This window comes from Gymnoscopelus braueri, assembly GCF_963280865.1.
Source record: "Gymnoscopelus braueri genome assembly, chromosome: 20".
Taxonomy (NCBI): Eukaryota; Metazoa; Chordata; class Actinopteri; order Myctophiformes; family Myctophidae; genus Gymnoscopelus; species Gymnoscopelus braueri.
In genome coordinates, this window is record NC_137622.1 from 27882384 (window position 1) to 27909625 (window position 27242).

The window sequence follows — 27242 nt, forward strand, 5'->3', positions numbered from 1 at the left end:
ATGCACCTTGTGTACATAATATGCACCTAATGTATATATTTCACACTGCTCATATTGATATCTGACCTGTTTTTCCATTTCTCTCTTTCCGCCTTCCTTGAATCTGCAATTATGGAGCCTAACGTTCCTAGTGATTGTTTTGAACTCGCTATAGCAATAACTAATGGGGGTGTTTACCAAATCAGGACAATTCAGATCGTTCATGCACTAAACTATCAAAGACACTCTTGGGGTTGTGATTGCTTGATAAATATTATGGCATTCGTGTGCAGCTTTATATGACAAACCCTATACTGTACATCTGGCACTGAAACATACTTCACACTAAACTATAACGAAGCTCGTGTTCAAAGCAGCAACAACTGTGCAGAGGTGAGTGAGAAGTTCTGACTAACTTTAATAAAAGAACACCGCTTTACTGGCATTGGGTTTTAAGTTTATGGTCACTGCACAATGATCTAGGCCGGTGCTTCCCAAACATACAGTTGTGACTAATTTTGAGTCGTGACTCATGGATCAGTTTTTATGGGTTGCGAGTAAATATAATAAAAAATAACACTATTTAACCTAGATTTTGTTTATATTTTTTTTGCCAGATACAGTGAAAATGCCTCGCATTGCGAGGCGTTGTGAGCATGTAGATCGGCTATTTTCGCAATATCTATCCGTGGAACTGAGTCAAATAAAATGTAATGCCTCCTCAACTCCTACCATTCCAAGTGCTTGTCAGGTTGGGGGGTCCCCAGTTCAAATGTGATTATTTTGGGGGGTCACGGCCTGAAAAGGTTGAGAACCACTGCTCTAGAGGCAGCCCAGCTCTCTCCAGCTATTTTGCGGAGCGTGCCTTTAAACGTTCCGAGTTCAGGCAGCCTAGAACATATCAGATGTCCCCCACTGAACAACCTGATGAAGTGTTCTCTGATTGAATCTAAAGAGCAGACATTCAGTGCTGATGACTGGGCCAGCCAAGGACCTTGGTGGTCCCCAGAAATCAGCCTTGAATGGGTAAGAATCTATGGGCCCTCAGTAGGCAGCTCAGTAGGTGAAGGAGAGAGAGAAAGAAATCAATTGTTACATCGCTCCCCTGAAGTGATTTAACCTGCTCAATTCATTCATAGCCGAGTCATCATTTATTTTCAGACCATCAAACAAATTATTCTGTGCATTGTGTAGAAAAATTGCTCTTCTGTCACATATTTCTTTCTCTTTAGCTTGTGCTGATCGGAACAGAGCGAGAAAAAAATGTCTGCATGCATGGATATCGTCAAGTTTCACACTGTCTTGTACGGGGAGCGAAAAACAAGCAATTCCTGGCAAGCATACATGCCCTTAGTGGGGATTCCATAATGACACGCAATAGCTGTCTGGACACTAGTGTCTTCTCACAGCTGGCCAAGACAAGCTCTTTAATATGCAGATTGCTACTGGGACAAAGTGCCCCAATTATATAGTGTGCAAATGCCATTTCTACAATGTCATGATGAATATAATACGCGACAGCAGACAAGGGCAGGGTCATGGCAGATGATTTAACTGTCTGGCAAAATGTAAGTGTGTGAAAGCAGAGGGTAAGTAGCACAGGAATAATTATGATTAAAAGCCAAAGTTATTAAAACAATGACAGTGGCTGTGTAAAAGAAAAAGTACAGTAAGCTATTAGATAAAGTGAGGTCCTTTAGAAAACTACGTATAGTATTACAGTGTAAATATGCATATAAAAGTTAAATGCTACACTTCTCTTTTGAGTGTTCAACTCAGCTGATTTGTCACTTCAATGAAAAATCATTATCATGTCTATATGAAGGTTAGGCCATGGTACTGTAGCTATACAACCCATGGTTCTTCCAAAATTCAATATCTTAAGACCAAATGAAACAATTCTACAGATAGGATCCCCTGGGTCCTTTAGACCCAGACCACTCGTAGTTTTAACTTTTTCTTTGGTTGCCAAGATCTAAATCATTATACTGAACAGTACGACATTATTATACAGCTACTATAAAATAAAGAGATGGAATAATGTAAAATGTAAAAATATACATAAAATACATTCAACAAATGAACCATTCATTTCTACTGTGACTAAGACAGAAAGCTGCAAGCAGACACGGCGATGGACAGAGTGTAATGATATCCATTACACTTGCACAGAGCCCCTCACTGAAAAATGTCAGCTGTCTCAATTAACTTCACACTGATCAGGTGCTCCAGTTTCTAGGGTCAACAAATAAAATGTCACCTTGCAGACTTTTTTACATTTTGCAATGTAGGAATCGAACACATGGTGCAGATGTATAAAAATGTGTCAGTTTAAGATTTCCACTCAATGTTTTATTGGAAATAAGAGTGTGATAAACCTCCATGGGAATCACCTATAAGAATCACTGGGCGAGAAAGGGGGAGATCGGGTTGGGGAGAGGAATGGTGAGAGAGAGGTTGAGGGGGAGAGAGAGAGAGAGAGAGAGAGAGAGAGAGAGAGAGAGAGAGAGAGAGAGAGAGAGAGAGAGAGAGAGGAAGCTGGCCGTGATTTGGCCCTTAAGTGGTCTGAGCCCTGTGTTTTTCCAGTCCCTGTGATTATTTTCCTTTCTCTGTACGAGGGCTCTTTAAGGAAGCCACCGTGGCTTCTGCTGTGATTTGTGCCACTTTCGGCACATTGTGTTTAAACACAGAAGTGACGGGAGCCAGCAGTGTGGGGTTTTTATTCCAATTATGCACTGTTATCTTTACCTCACCAAGAAAATGAGATTTGAAAGCAAAAGTAAAAAGTGTTGCAGGGAACAGAAGGAAATGGGGGGGGGGGTGTTGGAGAACAGTGTGGAGTTATGAAATACAATCTGATTTGAAAGCATTGGCAGTTAAGGAACTCGAGAGGGAATTTAAGCGTTTGTGACTGTTTGAATGATCGCAATTTGGACTTTGTGGTAGCCACTTATGTGTCTCAGCATGTGATGTCTATCATGAATGACAAGACCAAAGGGCAATACAGAAAAAGAATTGGCTTCAAACTTTACCCCCAACTTTCACTTATTTTCTTTATGGCCTGAGACCACTCAGCAGAAAACACTAATGAAAAATCAATCAAGAGATTTAAAAAAAAAGAGACGTTAAACGTGGAATTGGGTTATCACTGTTTGTATTTCTGGAAAGAACGTTCCTGATTACTTGATTACTTCACTGAAGTTTATTACAGGGCTTGGCTCTGCACACGTGGTGTTATAATTGTAAACTCCACATTTACGTAAGTTCCTGTTAATCGCTCGCAAACGCCACAGGCTCTTTATCTAAAAACCTTGATAAGTCACAAGAAGACCAGCCAGACATGCTGTTCGGCTTAGAAAAGCTTGGCAAAGACTTGTAGAATTTGGGCTAAAAAATGGGGGAAAAAAGAAATAAAATGGCTTCAGACAGGTCCAGAGAGCTTAGAGAGCATAACTTGCCAAACACAAATGTGTGATTCTCCCCATCCAAATACAGAATCTGATCTAACTCTGTGATTATTTAGTGAGCGCGCAGTCTATAAGACAGAGAGGGAGACTATATGTTGGTACCGTCCAGGCTTGATCCTATGGCACCTACTGTTTTGCCTTTGCAGTAATGGGGAGATACTATCAACATAATATGCCAGGGGCAGGCGCAAATGGCTCAGGAGGTCATTTCTGTCTCCTTCTGGCATTGTGCCGCAGTGTCCTTGAGCAAGACGCTGAACCCCTAAAGCTCCTCAGTAGCTGCCCACTGCTCCTAGTCAGGATGGGTTAAATGCAGAGGACATATTCTGGGTATGTGCAAATGTACTTATCTCCCCTTTCTTTCTTATAAGAATACAGTATAGGCCAACGGAAAGACCACATTAATGAAAGAAAATAAAAAGGTGCTAAAAAGGAAAAGGAAGAGACAGAGACAGGCTATAATAATCTAGAGAGGAAAATGTCAGCAACATGTTCAATGACTATGTGTTAAGCCATAATTCTAATTAATGCCATTTCATTCTCACACATACATTCTCCCTCTTCTGTGCACACATATTGTACATGCAATAAGCCGTGCCTACACACCCACGCACGCACGCACAAAAAGGTCCATCTCTACCACTGCCAATTACAAATCATTTTCCAGTACATTACGCAAATAAATAGTTCCTGTGTGCTGTAGAAAACAGCTGAAGGTCCTCATTAAGCTGTGAGTCACAAGATGGCCCCAACATTGAGTGATGATAGCCTTATCTCCCTGATGATCACAGCTATGCTGTGTGACCAGTGCAGTCAGTCAGGTGTATTGGGTGTGATGTGATGGTGTTGCTTCATAGGTCACAACTAAAATAGAACTAGAGCTCGGATGGTCACATCCTAGACGACAATTACCAATCTTCTGACTGATATTTTGTAATGATATTTTATATAACAAAGAAAAAACAAACAAAGTGCAGAATCTTCAAATTAATTTGAAAAGCATTGATTTGATATATATATCTCGGAGGTTCTGAACAACCGCCTATCCAACCCACTCGACACCAGGCACCGCACTCCGCTGGGTCCTTGCCGGTGTGCATGCCGAATTTGATGTCAGCTGGTACCATACCACGGATCTCCATATGCCTATATTGTATCAGTTGGATCGGCAGTTCTAGACAACCGTCTATCCGACCGACTTGACGCCGGATTAACAATGTTGCTCAATAAAAAACCTCTTTGATTACACGCAATAAGAACCTGCACATTTTCTGTCCCATTCTGAACTTGCATACTTTTAAGACCCTGGCTTTGGCATTTGTATTTGTCATTGTGTTACTGCACATTATTGGTAGGGTTCACTCTAATGATGCTTTATCTTACCTCATCTTATAATAAATGCAAGCAATTCTCTGTCCGCGTGTCCATCCGTCTATAGTTGACGTATCTCGAGAACCGTCCGACCGCCCGACTTCAAACTACACAACTTGCATCGTTCCCGAGTAGGCTGAGTCTAGTAATGTTAAGGTATACAGCAGATACATTAGGTATTTGGTATTACACTTGTCAATGCACATCTACCTTCTATTGAGTGACTCCCTCTATACATGACAATGTACTGTACTGTATAAGCACTGTTTGATGACTGTACATAGATACTGATAAGAGGTACAGGATGTGCATAGGGACTGTACAGTAAGTTTATCTTTATTGATAACCACATCCTCCTATCCCTGGATTATTTATTTATTTATGCAACTTGTGCTTTTTTCACATTAGCTTGGCTTCTGTAATGCTTGAACCTCCCCTTGGGGATCAATAAAGTTAATGTAATATAATCTCACTCTATGAAAATAAAATTGATTCACTTGGGCTGGATTCAGATTATGTTAGCAGTAGATAAAGAGGAAACAAGCCATTGGAAATGTTCCCATTCTTTATAATAGGGGTTCTCAGCCTTTTTGGCTGGCGATCCCCTTCCTTCACGACTCACCGATCTAATAGCCTCGGAAACCCATGCCTTTTTTTTTTGTTTCAAAAGAAAAAAAGGCTGGGCGAACCATGCAGGAACGCTGGTCTTAGGACCTTGTTATCTCCTAACCAATCAGAGTGCAGAGGGGCGTCGCTCTAAATTTGGTGACGCCAGCGTGCTCCGTGCACAGGCCGGGGGGGGGGGGGGGGAGGGGGGGAGGGGAGGGGAGGCGGGGAGGGGAGGGGAGGCGGGGACATAGATTGGTGAAGCAATAGGAAGCGCCGCAGGAATCCCTGCGGCTGGGTTTGGATCCGCCCTTCAAGACCGATTGGGCTCGTTCTTTCAGTCTACCGATCTAAAAACTCACTGAACAAAAGTGAGTGCATACCAAAACACGTGTGTGCATGCACACCGACATTTAATAATAGGCTAAATAAAATAGAGAAACCGTTAAGGGTTTAATGTACATTTTCTTAAACAGGGGTTTTGATAAGAGGAGTAATAACACTATTGAACTAGAAAAAGTGCTCCTCGGAGCACAGGTCTCCGCCAGGTCAGGTACGTTATTGTGGCCTCCTGGTGGCGCTATAATAAACCAATGTGAACGTTTATTCCTAGGCCTTTCACGGCAAGCGGACACTGCATTCATGATTTGGGGCATTTTGTTCCAAAGTTAGACCTGCTGGTGGCGCTATAACAGGCCATTGTGAAAAGGGTGGCATTGCTTCCTCTGCCTAGTGGGAATGGGCGTGTGAAATTTCACGGAAATTGCAAGCTGCGTGCTCAATTTGAGGCCTTTTGTTCAAAACGGACCAATCCTGCAAACTTTGGAAGCCAACCTTAGCCAATCAGGATGGAATATGGGAAATCGGACAAATCCGTGTTGATCAAATGACTGTAGAGATGCTGTGTACCAATTTTCATGATGTTTGGATAAAATCTGTAGGAGTAATGTCAAAAAATGGATTTTGCACAAATCGGCCTCCTGGTGGCGCTATAACAGGCCCATGTGAAAAATTGGGGGCAGAGAAAAATGGGGCAGAGGTTCTGAATTGGCTTCCAGGGAGTGTGTGTGCACAGTTTCGCAGCGACCGGGCCAACGGTGCCGGAGATTAGCTGCTAACACACAGATGGACACACACACTGACGGACGGACGGACGGACGGACGTACGGACGGACGGACAGACAGGGGGCAAAACATACTCTCTCGCCATGCCTTTCGGCCTGGCGGAGACAATTACACTTCGATAGTCCATCCGAGAGGAAAATGCGCACCTCTTCCCCACCCACGTTCCTCCTCTTTATGTTGAAAAATCTACTGAAGTCACCTTTGCTGAGGTAAAAAATATTATTTTGGAATATATCTAGCCTGATTATCAGACTGAAGCTGCATGGAGCTTCAGTCTGACATTGGCTCCAATGTAGGCGATTACAAGGGGGAGGGGATTAGAATTTCCCTAAACCAATCCTAAGGGATCCCCACCCCCACCTCCAACTCTCATTGGACAATACATGTTGTACTGAATAAATCCTAGGTTCACATTTACAACACCAGACCAAGAGGCAGTCCACTCAGAGAGTGGGCGGGGTGACGGGGTCTATGGTCTGGAACCAGGCTAGAATATATCCGATATCCGATATCTTTTATCAGAGCTTTATTGATTACTGAGGGGGATCTGTCCTTTGGACGAACCCTCCACTGTCCGACTCCTACATCGGAAATGGAGAAATGGACACAGCTAGGCAGCTAGAGTTAATCTATAATGTATCCTCATCAAGGTAAGACTGCATTCATGTGATGTGGTCAATATTATAAAGTAATAGCGTGACATATGCTCTTGGCATGAAAGTCCAATAGGCGAAACTGTGGCCACACTTGCAAAAACGGCAAACAACATATCATAATTCAGCTTTAAATGTGTCAACTGAAAATAAAAAAAAATCGGTTGGATTTGAAATTTTGCATCATGTCTATAATATGCATACAAAGATTGTTTGACATATGTTTTCTTTCTTTTTTATATGTGTTGACAAATGTTGGGCACATAAATATTTATAATATAATATAATAGAGGTTTGGCACTATTGTAATTAATTTCGCATGAAGAATAAAGAATTCTAAAGACATACGCAAGCTTTGATCCCATGTAAGTCAGCCTCGGAGCAGACGTGAGAAAGAGCGGACCTCCAGCAAAATTCACAGACAGGAAAAGATTAATGAATCTGCTAACGTGGGAAGTTGCGTAAATTCCTTGTCGGCGTAAGCAGCTTAGTGAATCGGGTACATAGTGATTCTCTCTGAGACTACTAATACCACCCCCCCATTAGACAAATATTTGTACTAATATGGCATAAAATCTACCTCCCATAAAAAAAGAGAACTGTGGGGGCTGCTTCACCTAATTTCTTCAAAACAAATGTATTTGCCAGTAATAAACCTAATCCCATAAAATGATAAATAATTAATAAGCCTCATCCTGTTCATAGCGTAGCTTCGTGTGAGGAGAGGAAGTCTGGGAAATGGGTTGCACCTGGGGCCATCAACCAGTCTGAGCTGGGTTTTGAGACACTGTCAGCTGACCACCCCAATTACCAGTCCCCACCAAAATGGATGATTGACATGTCTATTAATGGTAATTATTTTCTCATTTGATGGATTAAAAGCTTTATGCTTCAGGGTTGAGTGTGCGTGCGTGCTTGCTTGCGTGAGTGCGTGCGTGTGTGCATAAAAGAAGAGTGGGCACTAATGAAAAGTGGTCACCTCGATGTTAAATTTGCTATTTTGTCCAAAATGTTTTAGTAATGTTAAGTATGCATGATTTGAACATGCACGGTACATCATAATCAGACTTAAAGTTACCCTTCAACTTCTTGTTTATGCCCAAAATGATTGGATGTACAGGTTTTGTAGCAATTTGTAGCAAATTGTTTGTCAAATGTACAATGTATCATGTTCTATCGTGTATACTTTTCCAAATTTGATTTGTAAACATTTTGGACCCAATTTTACATCGAGGTGTCTTCTGTAGTGCCCACTCTTCACCGTGCGCATGCATGCGTGCGTGCCTGCCTGCCTGCCTGCCTGCCTGCATGTGTGTGTGCGTGCGTGCATGCTGGGGGATCATTGCTCCCCTGTGGAGTCAACTCACTGTGTGCTAAGTGTCAGTGTGAACTCCTGGCGTTAGCGTCGTGGCAGGATCAATGCCTTGCAGAACAAATGGAGCATAATGGTGCAGGAGAAGTGTGCGGTGAAAACTGTTCCTTTACGATTTATTTCAGCTAAAAGTGTGACAGCCCAGAGGCAGACAGCGTAGGGGGAGGGGGCACAGGAGACAAGGCATGTGGTTTTCAACTTTCATTTGGTTCCAGAGATGGGGGGCCTTACCCGCTAAAAGCATGTCCATGAGATAATGCTCATAAAACCCACAACAACTGACAAGGGCGATGAAGAGGAAGGTGGTGATGATGATGTTCATCACCACTATCTATCTTTAAGCCATAAGACTTCTGTCTTCATAACCATTACTGCTACATCCGCATACACTCACAAACAAACATTTGTATTACAGTATATGGCACTGTTCACTTTACTGCCATTATTTGCCTGCTCTACCTATACATTGTATACACACACACACACACACACACACACACACACACACACACACACACACACACACACACACACACACAAAATTAAAGTGTCTTAACTTAAGCCTGCATCATACTCCAAACAATGTCAAACTTTTTTGGGTGGCAGGTCAATAAGAACAAACATCACCGCAGAAACAACAATGCGAACATTGGGCCTCATTCACACAAATATACAAATATTTTTTGTGTAGTTCGCGACTAAGTAAAGATTCATGAAAGGATGAGTAGAGCCTTGATTTGTGCAGATCACAGATGTATCAGATGACAAATCCCACCTCGTAAATCAAATGCGCGTTCATGTGCTCCCCATTTGCATTGCTCCACACACCATTTACAGTAACACCATAAAGGGCAACCGGAATATCCAACCTGAAACCAACTTTACTGTAGTGAGAGCTGCAGAGATATGAGAGACTCTAGTACAACTTCAACGATGTTGCTCGTCAAAAAGGACAGATATTGCAAGCTTACAATGCTTCACATCGCAACAGCTTGACAGCTTGTACATCGATTTTATTTCGGGCAAGCGAGTCCCCCGTGCAATGAATCAGCTAAACCTAAATAAAGTAATGCTCTCATGTGTAAATGAGAAGAAAAAAGTTACAAAGTTTAACATCACAGCACCAAATAATAGGCTAATAAAACATGGAAGGATATTATATAAGCGCTTTCTACTGAACAATTGATGCTGGAATCCAGGGCATACTGGAACGCCGCTATCCAATAGATTATGGATCAGAGTTGAATTGATTACTGAGGGAAAAATCCATCCTTTGGATTATCATATCCTATCCACTGTCCTACATCAGGATTGGGAATGGAGCAGGCCTGGACACAGCTAGATTTAGGCCATCATCAGATAGTAAGACTGAGAACCACACTATTGCGTGGTGTTCATGTGATCAATGTGATCATATCAGCCAGCAACGTACCATGGACAGTTTTGAAGAAAGGCTGTCTGAGGAGGTTAGGAGGTAAAAATCTCTATAATCCCTCTCTGAGCAACTACAAACACAACCTGACGATAATTCATTCAACACGGGCAAGGTCACCATAAATGGCCAATTATAATTATTATTATGTATTATTATTTCGACTTGTGTCTTCTGACTCTGAGGAAGACGCAAGTCAGAACGTCAGTCTCCCCTGCAAAATAATAAATATGTGCACTGCAGACAAGTCGCGTGCTCCAGTATTGTATTTGCGTTTGATTGACTGATTGAATCATCATTACATTACAGTCATTTAGCAGACGCTTTTATCCAAAGCGACTTACAATAAGTGCATTCAACATAGGTAGGGAACGAAACTACTAATCACCAGAAGCATTAAGAACATTCTCTTCTAAAACAAGCAACCAAGAGTATACCTTGCGTTAAAGCAAAAGTGCAATATATCAGCTACCTACTTTGAATACTTTATTAGACAGAAATGTAAACAGCAAGAGGTACAGTCAGAGCTAAAAGGGTAACACAAAAAGGTCCTGGGGACTTGTTTCCATTGTGGTCCTATGTATTCAATAGATCAACATAGCATAAAAAACACCAAAATACAATATCATCAACAAATATGAAACAATGAACAAAGGCGGTGAATGCCAACACCTTTCTATGGGAGAAGTGAGTTTACCTCTTCCTTTGGCCCCCTGAAAGATGGATTTTCAGACCTGATTTGAAGGAAGCCAGTGAAGTGCCCAGGTATTATTCTCTCTGATTCAAGTTGTCCCTGTTGAGCACCGACAAGCCCATCTACCTTCAACCTTGAAGTGTGCTGGACTTCTCTTTGTACCTCATCTCAAAGCATGTCGGAGGTTGCACTGTACACAGTGAGCGTTATCAAAATATATCCCCATTTGTGGTGGAGTTTGTGATGTGGAGAGTGCCGTCTCGTCTAACACGTCCGCCTAAAACTTCTCTGGGGTGTTCATTTGGGTTGAGATCTACGATAAACAATTCAGTGACACCTTGTGCCCTGTGGACGGGGGCATTGTCATTCTGGAAAATAGACCACTCCATCAGGATGGAAGTATTTCATTATAGAAGAAAGGTGATCACTCAGAATAACTTTGTATTGATTTGCTGTGAGCCTTCCCTCTAAGGGGACATTTTCTCTAACATTTCTCTAACAAACCGTTTTATAGAAATGCCTCCCACTGAGCATAACAGAGCCACCAGTCTGTTGGCTCTCACTGTTGGGTTCATGCATTCAGGCCTGTACTGTTCTCTTGGCGTACATGCTACAAATGTACTCGCCCACTTGTGGAGAATAGAGTGAAGGATGACTCATCTGACCATATCACTTTTTTCTCTGTAGACGAGTGCATATATTTTTTGCCCCATTGAACTCTCAAATGTGCATTTGTCTTTGTAATCAGGGGTTTATGCACTGCAGCCATCCTATAACATCCCATTCTATGTAGTTGTTCTTGTTGACACAGACTGATCACCTCCCGCATTGACATTCTCAGTCTGCTTCTGTTTTTCCTATATCATACTACTGCAACACGGTCACTGAATGTGCACTTTCATTTACTGATGTCATTATTTATCTGTCTGATCATCAAGATCTCTATAAAAGCAAGTAGGTGATAAAGACATGCTTCCTTTATGCTATATGAGAGAGAGAGAGAGACAGAGATAGTAAGTAAGTAATACAGAGAGCGACGTTCCTACAGTGCAACGTTCACTAGGAAATGTACCTTTATTTACACAGGGACACTTCAGTGGAGATGACCCATTGTCAGTCACCAGGAGTTTGGGTTCAGTTGCTAGGCAACACGTCACATCTGAGCGAGTGTCAACAACGCACTTTGGCCGAACGAGAGTCGTTGACTGTAGACTTACCCCCCCCCCCCCCCCGCCCACGACAAACATGTGGTAAACGAGAGTCGTTGACTGTAGACTGCCCCCCTGCCCACGACAAACCATGTGGTAAACAGAGCAGATACACAGATCTTACTGCAGTACATACATTTTCAGATTAAGTGAAATGGTATTTCTGCATCATTGGGCAGGTTCACTATAGAATACGATAAGAACCCATGATGGAAAGAGCACATAACAAGTGGCACAGGCCCTTAGAACCTTAATAACTCAAAACAAACTTAATTACCCTTTGTATGATTCACAATAAATAAACCAGCACATACTAAAGCATACATACTAAACATACTAAAGGCTCGGTGCTGTTTATCCTCTAAATTCTCCCCCTCTGACAGAGCCTTCGCCGCTTTTTTGCTTAGTTTTTACCCTTTTAACTAGTTATTCTCTTAATAACATTTCTTTTTTGTCTGTTCTGTCTTGTAAAGCGACTTTGAGCACCAAGAAAAGCGCTATATAAATTGGATGGATTATTATTATTAAAGCAGCATGTGCAAACAAACAATAATATGCTATTATTCTATTAAAGGCCAACTATGTAACTTTTCAGATCTGTGTGTGTACACACACACACTCCCCCCTCTGACAGACTTCAAAGTGATGGCTGTCTTTGATGCATTAATTGATTAGAGAGAGCACTAACAAGCACAGAACGAGTTCGACACTTTTATGGCCCAATCAATTAACTCAGTGCAACCCCTTTGAAGTTCAAAGGGATCAATTAAGAGCTTCGGCCGAGCTCCCCCTCCCCCCACAAACAGAGGCGTCCCTGCAAGGGATGAAAACAGTGGAACAAAACAAAAATACAGCCAGAGGAAACACACCAGCACAATATTATAGTGGCTGATAGAAGGAAATAAGCGCTAAAATATTTATATACATATATATTTAAAAAATGGCTTAAAGTCACCTAGTTTCCCTTTAAACTTCTGTATCTTACAGTAGGTGTAACTTGGGACTGCTGTCGGTAGGAGTGTGGTGCTGAGCCTTGTGCCTGAGGACAAACATCTTGAGAGAGCTCTCAAGAACTGAGACGATCTTGAGTAAATATTGAGAGCAAATATAGCTACAGGGATTCTTGCGCGGTATGCACATGCTTCAGTAAGTGAAGTAAGTGTGTATGGCGTGAGTGTGTATGTGCGTGTGAGAGAGAGAGACAGACAGAGAGGCATGAGACTGGCAGAAAGAGAGAGAGAGATGAAAAGACAAGGGACTGAAAAGGTGAATTTGTGGAGTAACCTCATCTCAACCAAGTGTCTGTGACCCACAGTAATTCCTCCTACCTTCTGTCATAATCTTGTCCTAACATCCAGACATAGCTCGACATTTTCCCCAAACACAAAAAGGCAATCAGGGTCAAACCAATACAATCTGCTTTTGCTAACGCTCCCCCATGGAGTCATGTACTTCACCTCTCCTCCAAAAATTGCTACAAGCTTACATACAGTACTATGGCTCTTGTATTGAGACTGTTGCCAAAATGTCTCCATATTAATGTACTCAGGGCATCGCTAGATGTTGGAAAGCTAATTAATGCTGTCCTCCTACAGGTATACATGTATGTGAGTCACACAACTGACGTTCTGAAAGAGGCATGAAGCATATACAGTGGCGTAACGGAGGGGTAGCAAGTGATGTGGTGCGGGGGGGCCACCAGCAGGGGGGGCCCCGCCTGCGCTGATACAAATATTTTTACAGCAAAAAAAAAAGAAAAAAGTTGATTTATATTGGTCAAAGAACCGAATTAGACCCGAATTAGACGTGCGCGTGTACGTGGGCCTCACGTGAAACTCCCTCGGGGAAGCCCCGCGATTCTGCTGATACAAATATTTTTACAGCTAAAAAAAAGAAAAAGTTGATTTATATTGGTCAAATAGAACCGAATTAGACCCGAATTAGACCGAATTAGACCCGAACTTGCACGCGCACAGGTTGTGCACGCACATACGTGGGCCTCATGTCAAACTCCCGCGGGGAGGCCCCGCGATTCTGCGTTACGCCACTGAGCATATAGCTGAGGATATGTTGGCGATGGAGAGACACTGTTGCAGGGATCAGCAGCACATGTCACATACATTATACAACCGTTTTATAGCTTGTCACACAGGTGGAAGACAGAGGTGCACTGCACAATGCCATGGACAATACACCAAACAGTACTCACACTTTAAAATAACATAACATTTAAAGGACAATTTTGTTATCCATTTGTTGTGTTTTTATGATCTATTTCACATTAGTGGTTCAGTTTATTCATATATATTTGATATCCATTTGATCAGACACGCCCGCTCCTATACAAGTCCATTGAACTTGATTAATCGGTTAATTTACAAAACATTCAAACAATTTCAATACTACATTTTCGAAATAACATTTACTCCAACAGTTAGTATTATTTTTACTCCAACCATTTATTACATAAATCTTATGACCAAAGGGCCCCCATTGGCTCCAGGGCCATGGGCACGTGCACGTGCACATTTTGCCTGTGCGTTATTCTGTCATTGCTTCAGACACTACTATTATGTGGTGTTAGTGTCAGCCCAGAATTGCTTCCTGTTTGGGCATTGCTGTCACTGGATGATGATTCATCATCAATATGAAGCTGTTCAAGTGGGCCACAATACAGCTCTCGAAATGCTGAGATGACTCAGTTCACTTTCATTTGTGCAAACAAACAAACAAACAAACAAACAACATTGCGTCATTGACTGTGTCAGTCTGTATCCACTACTTATTTATTGTATTGCTGTATTGTATAGAAAGTCTAGAAAGTAACAAATTCCATTCAAATTAATGCATTACAAAAATATAGTCAACTCAAATTCACCATCTCATTTAGGAAATAAGAAAAACATAATAACCTACTGTAAGTGGAAGTGACTGCATTCAATACATGGATCTCTTCACTTCTAAATAGGTTGTGATCATCTCTGCTGATAGTCAGCAATGAAATGGGATAAAAGATGGAACACTCTTAAATAAGCAATAAAGCCTGTCTACAGTTTCATCACAGTCGATGTAATAAAAGACCTGCCTTCCTTTTCTCAACCGTGTTCTATTTGGTGGGTAACACTATACTCACTGGTGTAGTTCTCTCTCTCCCTGTAGACCCCAACCCCTCACACCCTAAACCTGTTCTACTGCTACCAGAGTAACTTTGAGACTGTACACAAACAGGCTGTTACTGAAGTGCAACTCACTAGTGATGCTACGGTAGCAGTGTCCAAAAGGTTAAAGTTGGCACTGGGGGCATTCTAATTTGTATCTCATCGCACAACCCGTTGCACATTTGAAAAGAGCAATTTTTTTATCGAAAACTTGACTTGACTTGACGAAAACTTGCTCATCAATTAGTGTGTCAATTACATCATAATTTCTTACAAATACAATTAGCAAATCACAATCTGGGGTCAAATTCCAAATGCCTATTAACATTGTAAAAGGATTAATAATTTTTTTCAGTGATGCTCTTGGGTGATGGAAAGAGAGAAGAGGGAGCAGCTGCAGAACAAGAGGGGAAAAGGTACTATTACATTGTCTTTATTAGAAAACGGTATCATCAGACTCAGAGTATACAGTATGCAATACATCAGAATCACTGTGTTGTGTTATGCTCTTTCTCTCTCGTTCGTTCATTCGTTTGTTCGCTCATTCGCGCACGCACGCTCTCACACACGCACCAACTACCTCTCTGCACTCAGGTGAGGAAATGAGAACTGTGATATCGTATTAATGATCTCACCTGTTACACATCTTAAAAAATACCTCTTTGGTTAACTAAACTAGTAAATACTGTATGTCTCCTGACATTCTGTACTGCAGTCCTTCATGAAACACCAGTCTGCCATCAGGTTTACATCAGTGGTGTTCAACTGATGTCCTAGAGCCCATCTGACTCATCTGACCACTTAACACGACAGCTGCCGTTAAGTGGTCAAGATTTTCAAGTGAGCCCTGATCCAGAAAAGGTTGAGAACCACCGTCCTAGAAACCAAAGTCACTGATAGCTTCTATAGCAGGTACTTGTTTGCAAGCAGCTGCTCGTCTCTGGTACTATGTTAATACAGCATTAGCACTGTAAGTATACTGTACTGTATATCTCTGTCAGCAAATTGGTCATTATTGAATTCCTTCTCTGGTCTGATTGGCTGATCTTCGTCTTAATCAGTGGATCACACACAGCGCTTTGGTGGGACCCAGAACAAATACTAGTGTTTCCCTTGCTGCACAAAAGGCCATTAAAATGACCTCTGGACCATGCCTATGCCACTACAGTTAGATATTACAACATCATGGTCAGATGATATTGGCCATTACTGTATATTGGCTATATCAGTATCAATGAATGTTGTCCGATATGAAAACTTTTTGTACAGAACATAATGATGCTATAGTTATTTATAATTAAATTCCCAGTGACGTTTACCGTTTCAGTGCACTGAGGTTATTTTGGACAATGATGTTTGGACACACACTATTAAATATAAGTGTGTGTGTGTGTGTGTGTGTGTGTGTGTGTGTGTGTGTGTGTGTGTGTGTGTGTGTGTGTGTGTGTGTGTGTGTGTGTGTGTGTGTGTGTGTGTGTGTGTGTGTATGTATATGTGTGTGTGTGTGTGTGTGTGTGTGTGTGTGTGCGCGTGCGTGCGTGCGTGCGTGCGTGTGTGCGCGCGCGCCTGTATAAACGAGGTCATTCCCCTTATGAAAAGATTTGGTGCGTTGGTTTACAGCAGGACCCCCCCCAGTCACATAATGAATTAATTGCTCTGCACTCCGATGCGACATACTGTATGTGTTTAAACAGAAAAGCAGCCAAACCTCCACCCCCCCCCCCCCCCCCCCCCCCACTGTTTGGCAGTCCTACTTTGTAACCCTTTACTACAACTGTTCTTTCGTAACGTGTCAGCACACTGTCAGGAACTGGGGGTGAACGGTGTCCAGACCGGCGGTGTGCATCTGGGACAGGTTCCAAGGCAAATGCTCTGGAATGAGCTGAGGCATTCCAAGAGATTTAGCTTGAATGTGAATAACCATTGATTGTTTTCTTCTTGTAATCAATTAAGCTTATCACAGGAAAGCAGCGCAAACACTTTGTCTCCCGGCCGTGGCCCTCTCTCAGGCTTTTCTTCTCGGTTTCCTCGCAGTGCATGCAGAGCAGATGTTGTTTGATTATATTAGCACCAAGTGTAATCACATCACATTCACTTCACCGAGCATCTGCGGAATCTAACTCATGACTGAGGTTTTCACTTTGTCACAATCGTGACATTTTATTTGACGATTGTCGCACAACTAGTTGCGTGTACAGCCTATGTGTTAGCCTATGCAAACACAAATTGCACAGGGCAGATATGACAAATAACTTGAATATGCAAAGACATTATTGCCATATTGAATAACGTTATACTTACTGTAGGGAAAAAAAGTAATAGTGGAAATAGTCGATCTACAAGCTCACAAAGCGTCATGACAGGTTGTGAGCTTCTAGATCTGCAATTTCCACTATTTCGTTTTTATGTTTGAAAATGCATGAACATTTTTAAACATTATAATTTGCTAAATAATTGCAATTATCTCTATTAATAATTGTGATTAGGCGATTATGTAATAATTATGACAGGCCTACTCATAAGTCATAACTCATTTAATGACGTGTCCAAGCAGGTCCTTTTGCTTTCACTTTGGTTTATCTGCTGGAAGATTAATTATTTTTGGATCTACAAGTTACTGTGTAACATTGTTCATGTTCAACTCGGTAAAATATTTATTTTAATTCTCGCTGCGTAATGGCGTGGCTTCCCTGTGGATCTCTGAAATCATGTTGTCTTGCCCAAACATGGAAGGATGGCAGGCAGGCCTGATTGAGATGATAAATTCACAAAATGTGAAAAATATTCACAAAAAAAGAAATATTCCTAATATGTGAAAGATATTCAGCACTGATTGGTCCAGTGGTTTGCGAGATTAGCCGGGGACACATACACACAGACTGACAGACTGACAGGAAGGCTCTGCTGTAAGATGCTATGCCATAAAAGTCTTCACAAATGTACCCTCATGGGTGCATCTGAGTACAGTTGTACACACATCGGAGTGTAATTAACACTGAGAACTTTTACTGTGAATTAAGATTTATGTAAAATTGATGTCAAAACCTCAATTCCAGGTTTACCCACTTTCATTAAGCACAAAAACCTCCCGCAGACCCATGAAAATCCTGGTCAGGTATCTACAATTTAAGAAAAAATTGAGAAAAAGATAGAGTGATCAGAGGACCGGAGAGAAGTGCTGCAGGTCTAGGCCATACAACCTGTGGCTGGCAGTGATGCCAGTGACAGGTGAGATAAATCACCCTGTCAGGCGCCAAACGTGAGCGGCTGGGAAACAATGCCTAATGGAGCGCTCTGCACTTCTCCCAGCAGCCTGCCTTCTTTCTCTCTTTCTCTCCCTCTCTCTCACTCTGCGCCTTGAGAGGATAATAGTGGCAGGAGATCAGAGGAGCCATACAGTATGTATGAAGGTTTCCACAGCATCCACACTAAATGGATGCGTACACATTGTTTGGCATTCCTCCGTACGTATGTTTTTCCTCAGATGTACGAAAAATGTGCACCTGTTTTTCGTCATAAACCATGGCATGGTTCATCAGTGTGGAACTATGTTATGCACACATATCCACTCCCATTTTCGCCCCTATGTCAGAAAAACTCCCAAAATGAACCCATTAATATCCTTTAAATTTCCAAGCCTAAGTTCATATTAATGTAGGTAAAATGTAACATCCCAGATTGTGCAATTGAAAGATTTGGCGAGGAGGCAGCAAATGATTAATATAATTTGGCAGTGTACTAGTGGCATTTCAAACCCAAAAAAAGGAAGTGGGATAAATTGGCTTGTGCTGTACAGTAACTATACAATAATGCTTTGTGGAAGAAATAAAAGAAAGCGGTAGGACTTCCAAGCTCAAATCGGATCACAGCTCACAAGTACACAGCCACTGGAGGAGGAGAGGGGACTGTAGAGTTCTCTCCACTGGACCAGAGCATGATTGGTGCTCCTGGCCAAACAGCCAGGGAGACAGCAATTCCCAAAGTTTTCTTCTTTTTTTTTAATGTATCGGCATCAGCACATTCATTCAGAATGATTTGCATGAGTGGGGAAAAAGTGCATTGAACTGAAAAGACATTTAAATTTCATGTCTTAAAATGATGATTACACTAGTTTAAGAACAGCAAAAAACATTTATAAATGCTCCTACGTACTCTCCCCTCCCGAGTCGCTAAAACACCCCCTGAAGAACACAGATATGGTGAGATTGGTAACGCACAACCTTTCTCACATCAAGTTTCATTTTCATAATAATCTTTGCGTAGATTTGTGCTCATCATAATTTTTATTCACAACCTTCATATATATTACCCTGGTGTAAACCACCCCAGTCGCGGAAATCACATTATTTCCGTGACCGGGGTGGTTTACCAGGCTACATATGGCCCCAGAGCTGGATGCGGGTTTTATCAACGGATATATTGACGACATAATTAATCTGCGTGGGTATTCTGCTCGGCACAGCTGCTGTACATACGTGGATGTACAAATTTGCCTTTGTGTGGGTGAGTGTGGGGGGGGGGGGGGGGTGCATGTGCATATGAGTGTATTGTGCATTGTCATTCGTGTGTGCTGTGTGTGTCTACAGTATATCAGGCCAATGTGAAAAGGGTGGCATTTCTTCCTGCAAACTTTGGAAGCCAATGTTAGCCAATCAGGATGGAATATGAAAAATCGGACAGATCCGTCTTGATCACATGACTATAAAGATACTGTGTACCAATTTGCGTGATGTTTGGCCAAAATCTGTAGGAGTAATACCAAAAAATATGTTAAGCAAAATTCCGCCCCCTTCTGGTGCTACAACAGGCCAATTTGAAGAATTCGGGGCAGAGGTTCTGCTCTGGCGCCCAGGGAGTGTTCGTGCACAGTTTCGCTGCAATCAGGCCAACGGTGCCGGAGATTAACTGTTCACAGACAGACGGACAGGGTGCAAAACATAGTCTCTGCCACGCCTTTGGCCTGGCGTAGACAAAAACATTACTGAATAGTGCTGTAGAAAAAAAAAAAAGAAGAAGGAGAAACTAAATCCCATCCAAATAGAGACAACCAGATAGACAGACCAAGGCAGAAAGGGGGGACGAGGTCGAGGTGTAATGGAGCATGTCATAGCTCCATGCTATCTTTTTTTTGTGAGTGGGTTTCTCCTCATTTCTACCAGTTGAGATGGTGCCCATGACACCTGGCTCCCAGTAACCTTGAGATACGATTATGGTAATGAGACAATAGTGAAAATGATTTGTGATGCAGCCTCTTGTTGGCCTACAGTTTATACATGTGCTGCCCTACATACGTACATGGTTGAACTTGAAATAGAGGTGTTGTATATGAATTTGAAGCAATCTGCCTTTCTGCCCAACTACATTGAATATACTATTGGAGTAGTCTGCCTTCTATCAGTAATACAGTCACCTCAGTCAAAGGTTTCCTCAGAGAGCAGATAGTTCCCCAACTTTCTCTGCTGTGGTACCATTTTGCTGGGAGCTCAACCAGGTGTCCTTTCACAAACTCCTATTTTCTGGATGATTGGTTTCAATAACACGGATAGACACTCGACTGATAGATAGTCGACACCAAAGCCTGATGCTATGATGGAGCTTGCAATTGGTTGCCAGGTTGCTGGAAGAGGAATTATATTGATTGATTCTTGCTTGCTTGCTTTTTCTCACTTTATTTTCACCATCAGACAGCTGCCAATAATAAGTCTGTTCATTAATTGATTCATGTAAGTCATTGATTTGATTGATAGCTTGATCAGTCCGTCTGTAAATCAATTTGTTTATTCATAGTTTACTAATGGCACCTGTTAAGCTGTTTTGGAAACTGTATACTTCTCATGTGACCCTGTATATAGTATTTTCTCTCATATGCAGAATTGTTAATTAAGACCATGTTTATGTGGTCTTAATTATGTGGTCTCAATCTTGGTAACAAGTGTGCCAAGATTGTTCTCTTTGCTCCAGAGGTGGTACAGCAGTGCGGTGCAATAACAGTGTTGGTCTATGAAGACTGGCTAAGCCATTGGTGTCACAGGGGTGTGCGGTCAAAGGAGACAAAAAAAAATTCTGATATTTAAGAAATAATTTATATAATTGGTAAAGTTCTGTACAGTAAAACATATGGACAACGTTACGCCCATAGACTCTACAGACCGTAAATTAAGCCAATTTTTCAACTATTTCAAATCCGCCGCCTTCTATATCTTATGCACTCTGAAATGAATGCTATGTGTTGGGACCAGAGTGGGGGTGGGGAATGAATGCTATTGGTTGTGTAGCTTGTCAATCAAATCATCACAAGGTTGCCACACCCCTCCTACAGCATACCTTACTTTATCATCAATTTAAGAATAAATGGGACTATAATTTACCAAAATGCATATCATGGTTATATCATGGTTGAAAGAGCTTAATTACTTCTGACACCAGCAGGGGTGAAACGGCGAGACTACAGGCCATTCATATGAACTGTCACTTCCTATATAGCCTCAATATACAACTCGGACGCTGGCCCCTGGGTTCTGTGCAACTGCCATTATTACACAATATTGTTTCTCTGTTTCTCTTATAGCTCTTCCTATAGCAAGGGTGTTTCATGGGCGGACATCTAGTGAAAATGTTCTCTAAAGTCTAAACCATTTTAATTACATTGCCTTTTAATCTAACGTTGACAGTCTACATTGTACTGTGCCTTCACTTTGTGGTGGTGTAATATTTTTGGATTGTGGGAAGAAAAGCTGGGAGTCAGGTAAATTCACTAAGCTGGGAGTCAGGTAATGTTCTTTAACATTATGGCTCATCGGTCAATGGAATTATTTAAAATATGCATCACTAGAGTGAACATTAACTTTTATTAAGTGGTACAGTTTTTCAATATGTTGTCTCCTTATTTACTGTGATGCTGCCAGAATGCCTTTTTTGAATTATTACTGGTTGCTGCCAAGGCTGTCATCTGCACATATTTAAATTACTCGCGGCCCACTTCCTCTACATATATCTCGGCCATCTTGGCACCCCTACGACGGATCGATTTTTCAATCCTCCTCATACAGGAAGAGGATCCTCTCCGTAAGCATTTAAAACTTTCAAACGTAGAGAAGTTCTTTCAGTTTCTAAGCCTGGGGGCAAAAGTGTACATGAAGGGCCCTGGTGTCACATCGGGAGAAGACATACTGTAATGCGAGTCCTATGATAGAAGACAATAATGTTCACCCAAACTGTTGTCAGAGACTATGAAGGAAAGTGTCTGCTAGTTTGTAGTTGTGCCACAGCTACAGCACTGGTTGCTGTTTTGGAAACTACAGCATTGGCAGCCACCATTAGTTTGCTTGCTACTGTATTTGTTGTTAATAATTTATTCAGGCGATTCTTATTACATACTGTAGTTCTGATAAAGACACCCAACATTTACATACGCTAACTACGCACGCACGCACGCACGCACACACACACACGCACACGCACGCACGCACGCACGCACGCACGCACACGCACACGCACACGCACACACACACACACACACACACACACACACACACACACACACACACCCACCCACCCTAGCATATACTGTAGGGCCACCATCAGGTTAACTTTTGCAAAACAATTTTTTTGAACAAAATGCCTCAATGAAAGGCCTAGGAAGAAATGGCACCCTTTTCACATTGGCCTATTATAGTGCCACCAGGAGGCCACAATAGGAGCACTTTTTCTACTTAAAGGGGCCACACCATGAATGTTTTTTTTAACATTCAGTCATTCATTCTCATTTCAGAGATTTTCAGAATGGGCGTGTCTGAACAGGCCATTTCAGAATGGCAAGGCAAGTGACATCACTTGCCTTGCCATTGCATTGATGATGGCCAGACAGAATTGCTCAGTAGCCCCCCCCTGCCCAAAAGGACGTTTTGGTATTGCAGCTGAAAAAGCTTGGAATGACAGACAGTCAGATTGTGAGAAAAAATATCTGGATGTTTTTTAGGCTTACAACCTGTTTAAAACGTATTAGGGGGCAATATTTATATATAATATATTTTTTTTTAATTCATGGTGTGGCCCCTTTAACAATTTGATACCCTGGATTGGCTGTATGAATGCATTTTACCTTCTACCCATGAGCAAATTCCAACCCTTACACCCACTGCTCTTCAAAGATCTCGCAGGTGTTCTCATAACTTAAGTCTTCGTCCAGATGAGATGGACATTGGACATCATCTGAAACACTGTACAGATTAGCCATCTCTGGTGTTCATGGAAATTTTCAGGGAAGCGATTCTACTTTAAATCGTCCACCATCATCCTGTATCCCAAAAAGCTGAGACCAGCCACCCTGATTTTTGAGAGCCTTGTGCTGTCCCACCTCACAACCATTATCAGGCATGCAAACAGCCCGAGGTGAAAAAGGTGACGACATGTTTTTTCAGGTGTCACACAATTGCCCTATTTGGATTCAAAACGGCTATTGTAGCTGAAAAGCTACACGTTTGCATGTCTGCATTATGACCCCCTCCTCAAACCACTGCAGTTAACCTACAGAGAAAAAAGGTTGGTAGACAATGCTGTTAACATGGACCTCCACTTCATCCAACAGCACCTGGACCCACTCAGAACCTAAAACAGAATTCTGTTTGTGGACGTTTTGTGCTCCGCATTAAACTCCACCGTCACAGCGCTATTCCAGAATAAGCTCACACAGCTGGATGTAACTGACTCTACTCTACTCTACCCGACTCTGAGCTGTCATTCACTACGGGCTTCTGTTGCTTATAATGACCGCTTTGGAGACCCATGATGCTCCATTCCAACCTTACATCGTTCCCAACTTAAATCTTTTATGAATTTTTGGCCAATGTTGTTCTCAGGTTTGAAGTTAAAACCGGCATTGATTGAGCTGGATGGGATGTCAGTGATGTATAAACGTCCATTTTCAGAAGGAACGTTAAATAAAGCAAGCCCTCAGGGTTAGGCTATGTATCAGAGCCTAGGTTGTACATGTTTAACAAGAAGGAAATCAGGGCAAACCATGGAACCTTGTGGTTATTTGTACAATGCGACCAAACACATATTTTACCCTGAATTTGCTCATCCCCCCTGCTGGCCTTTGATCAAGTCTGGCCAGAACCTTCTCTCCAGTACTGTCCTTGCACTGCCAATCAAAACAAAATACTGTAATACAAATGGGGCGGACTGCCCACTCTCTGATAACTAGATAGATACAGTATTGACATTAGAAATCTCACCTCTCACTGACAAGCTCCTCCATCACCGGCATCTGGCCTGCAGCGCTGACATTCATGTAACCATAAATGCAGAGAGTCCCTGTAGGAGAAAGAAACAAGTCGCCATTACCATCCAACACATAAAGAGCTTTTCGATATTCAATGTCGAGGAACAATTACAACCACAATGAGTCCAACAGCACAAGCTTAAACTCCTATAGATCCATTCAAATGCAATAGTTACGTAAATGAGACCACCGAGCCACCGTCAACCCTGGAAATGTCCGTTTACTGCTGCCGGGAGGGAACATTGTGAAGGTCAGATAGAGATGAGTGCACATGCACAACTCACGATGACCTTATAGATTTGCCTCTGGCTGCATAAGTCAGAACATCTCCACCATATGGACTGATGTCACCAGCACTTAATCATTTAGGCAGTTCACTGTGGCTGATGTTCCTATACACTGCAATTTCTTTCATAAATCTCACATTTGCCTCTATCAGAATCAACCACTAGTAAGAGGCAGAGACGTCAAATCCAAAAGCCCCCAGCTAGATAGTAGAACATGATGCATGAGTATTGCACCACAACATAGCACTCTTATCTTTGTCATTGTTCATATAGTACATACTATTTATTCATGCGCTATTCCCATAAATGACTTACTTTCAGGTCAAACCTCCATCTGTTTGTTAGTTTGCTGAGCTTTGAAATATTTGGCTGTCAGATGGTCAGGATTAAAAAATGTAATGTAACTATTTGCCCTTAAAATAAATAGTATAAATAGGACTTGAAACTTTTCTGTACTACTGCTGCATACAGCCAAATCAAGGCCTGAAGAGCACAGCTGAGATAAAGGGTTAACCACTTAAACCCCAGGATCCATATTACTCTGGGAAAACTTGAGCAGAAAATAGCAGATCTACAAGCTTGTAGATCTGCTAATTTCAGAGAAGATATTTAATGTTGAGCGAAAACAGAAAAGATGCTAGCATTGAGCCCTAAGCAGGGTTGCATTGCTCACGCCGTGCAGGAACCTATTTGACCAGGAGCACGCGCAGGCACACGCATAGATTTAAAACAACTTTAAATTCACACCTCAACAAAGTTTACAAAGGCTCCCGACTCACACCAGGTGGATTAACATAGGAATGAGCCTAGATGCATATCAATTGTCCATTGTGTGACCTGTAGTGTAGGTGTTAAGCGACGTGCGCGTCACGTCATTAAAATAGAGTGCAACCACGTTCCAATTCAGCATTGCAAAACAGGCCCTAAGGGACCACCGTGGAGTTCTTCTACTTCATCTTAGCTAATTATTCCATTGATTACTTGCTCAATTTATTGAATAATCAAGAAGAACGTTTGTTTGTTTTCAACAAATCAATACGGGAAAACATGTGAATGGATTTTTTATAATCAACTAAATTGATTAGTCTGATTAACCACTTAAGGCCCATTTTAAACTTAATTGTACAACAGTGTTGCGCAAAAATAGCAACGTGTGACCTGTTGTGAGCTTGTATATCAACGAGTTGGTTATCGATCATGAAATGAAATCAAAATTAGCATCCCTAGGCTGTACGCTAATCTGCTCAGTGTAAAGCATGCTGTGAACACACAATCCACATCTCAAGAATGAATCAATGCTTCTCTGTCTCTCTACTGTATCTATCTATGTCTCACTACTGTATCTATCACATACAGTATACTGTACCTTCTGGTACTTTACTTGTACCGAAAGGTATAGTACTACTGTGGGTACAGTGTCAAGCTCCTGATATATGCATTATGCAACACTGAGAATAAAGGTGATTCCGTCCCTGATTTTGGATTAACACCGCCACTTTAAAGTTAACAACGGGAAGCAAGAGTACGGAAATGAGTTTTGATGATGCAGTATGCATACCAGTTCACATGATGAGCATCTCACACTCTCTGATACGTCAAAGACTTTAACCATACAGCCCATCACCATTCTCCTTAAGATCACAGTACCTGTGTAAGTAAACACTTAATAACTCTAATAGCTTTAGAATGTCAAGTGACATCTGCTTCCCCCACCAAAATAAGCCCTGGCATTAGCTTGCATCTTCAGGACACCCGACACGCATCTTTGTTCCATAACGGACACAGTGGGAAAGAGGAAGAGTGCCAAAAAAAAAAGAAGGAAGAGCTAATGCTGATGGGCCTGGCCACTCTGTCAAATCTTAAGGGTGATTTATAGTGGTATGCCGGTGTCATGCACCAAAAATAGCCGATCTACAAGCTCACAACATGTCGCGCTACCACGTGTTGTTAGCTTGTAGTTAGTTGAGAGAGAGAGCGAAAGAAAGAAAGAGAGAGAGATGAATGGAGGAGGAAATGGAGGAAGAGAGAGATGAATGGAGGGGCAGATGAAGAGGAAGATATAGACAGAGGGTAGATAAGTGAGAAAAAGAGAGTGACAAAAAGACAACTGAGATAGACAAGTGAGATCAAGAGGAAATGAGATAATGTTGAGAGAACGAGGGATAAAGAGGAAAGGAGAGAGATAGGAGGGAAAGAAGAGAGAGAGAAAGGGAGAGAGAGAGCAAGAGTGAGCAATATACATATATATAGGGACAGATATAGGGGTTAAGGAGAGGGAAGGCAAAAGAGAGGAAGGGAGGGAGATAAATTACCAACTAAACGATAAAGAGAGAAGCAGATAATGGCACTGTGGTAGAAGAGGGAGCGACAGCAAAAGAGAAGATAGAACGATAATAAACTGAAAAACAGAGCTGAGAGGTAGAGGAGGTGGAGTGTTTGAGTGCTGAACATAACTTCCTCCAGACACATTTAATTAACTGTCACAGGACTCTTTCCTACTGCTGTCTTCTTCTTACCTCCCCTTTGTCTATCACATTCTCATCTTTCGAAACGGTCAAAAGCATCACAAAAGAGAAAACAAAACACTAGAGAGAGACAGGCTATATA

The 27242-nt window shown here is 41.9% G+C and overlaps 1 protein-coding gene across 1 annotated transcript in view; it reads right to left on the bottom strand.

Moving 5' to 3' along the window:
• The window catches only part of htr4 (5-hydroxytryptamine receptor 4), a 172599-nt gene that overhangs the window by 102995 nt on the left and 42362 nt on the right, over positions 1-27242 (bottom strand). Inside the window, exon 2 of the mRNA XM_080415796.1 lies at positions 24302-24380. Within this exon, the coding sequence (XP_080271922.1) occupies positions 24302-24357 (56 nt within the window). The 5' untranslated portion in view covers positions 24358-24380. The remainder of the gene's footprint in view (positions 1-24301; positions 24381-27242) is intronic.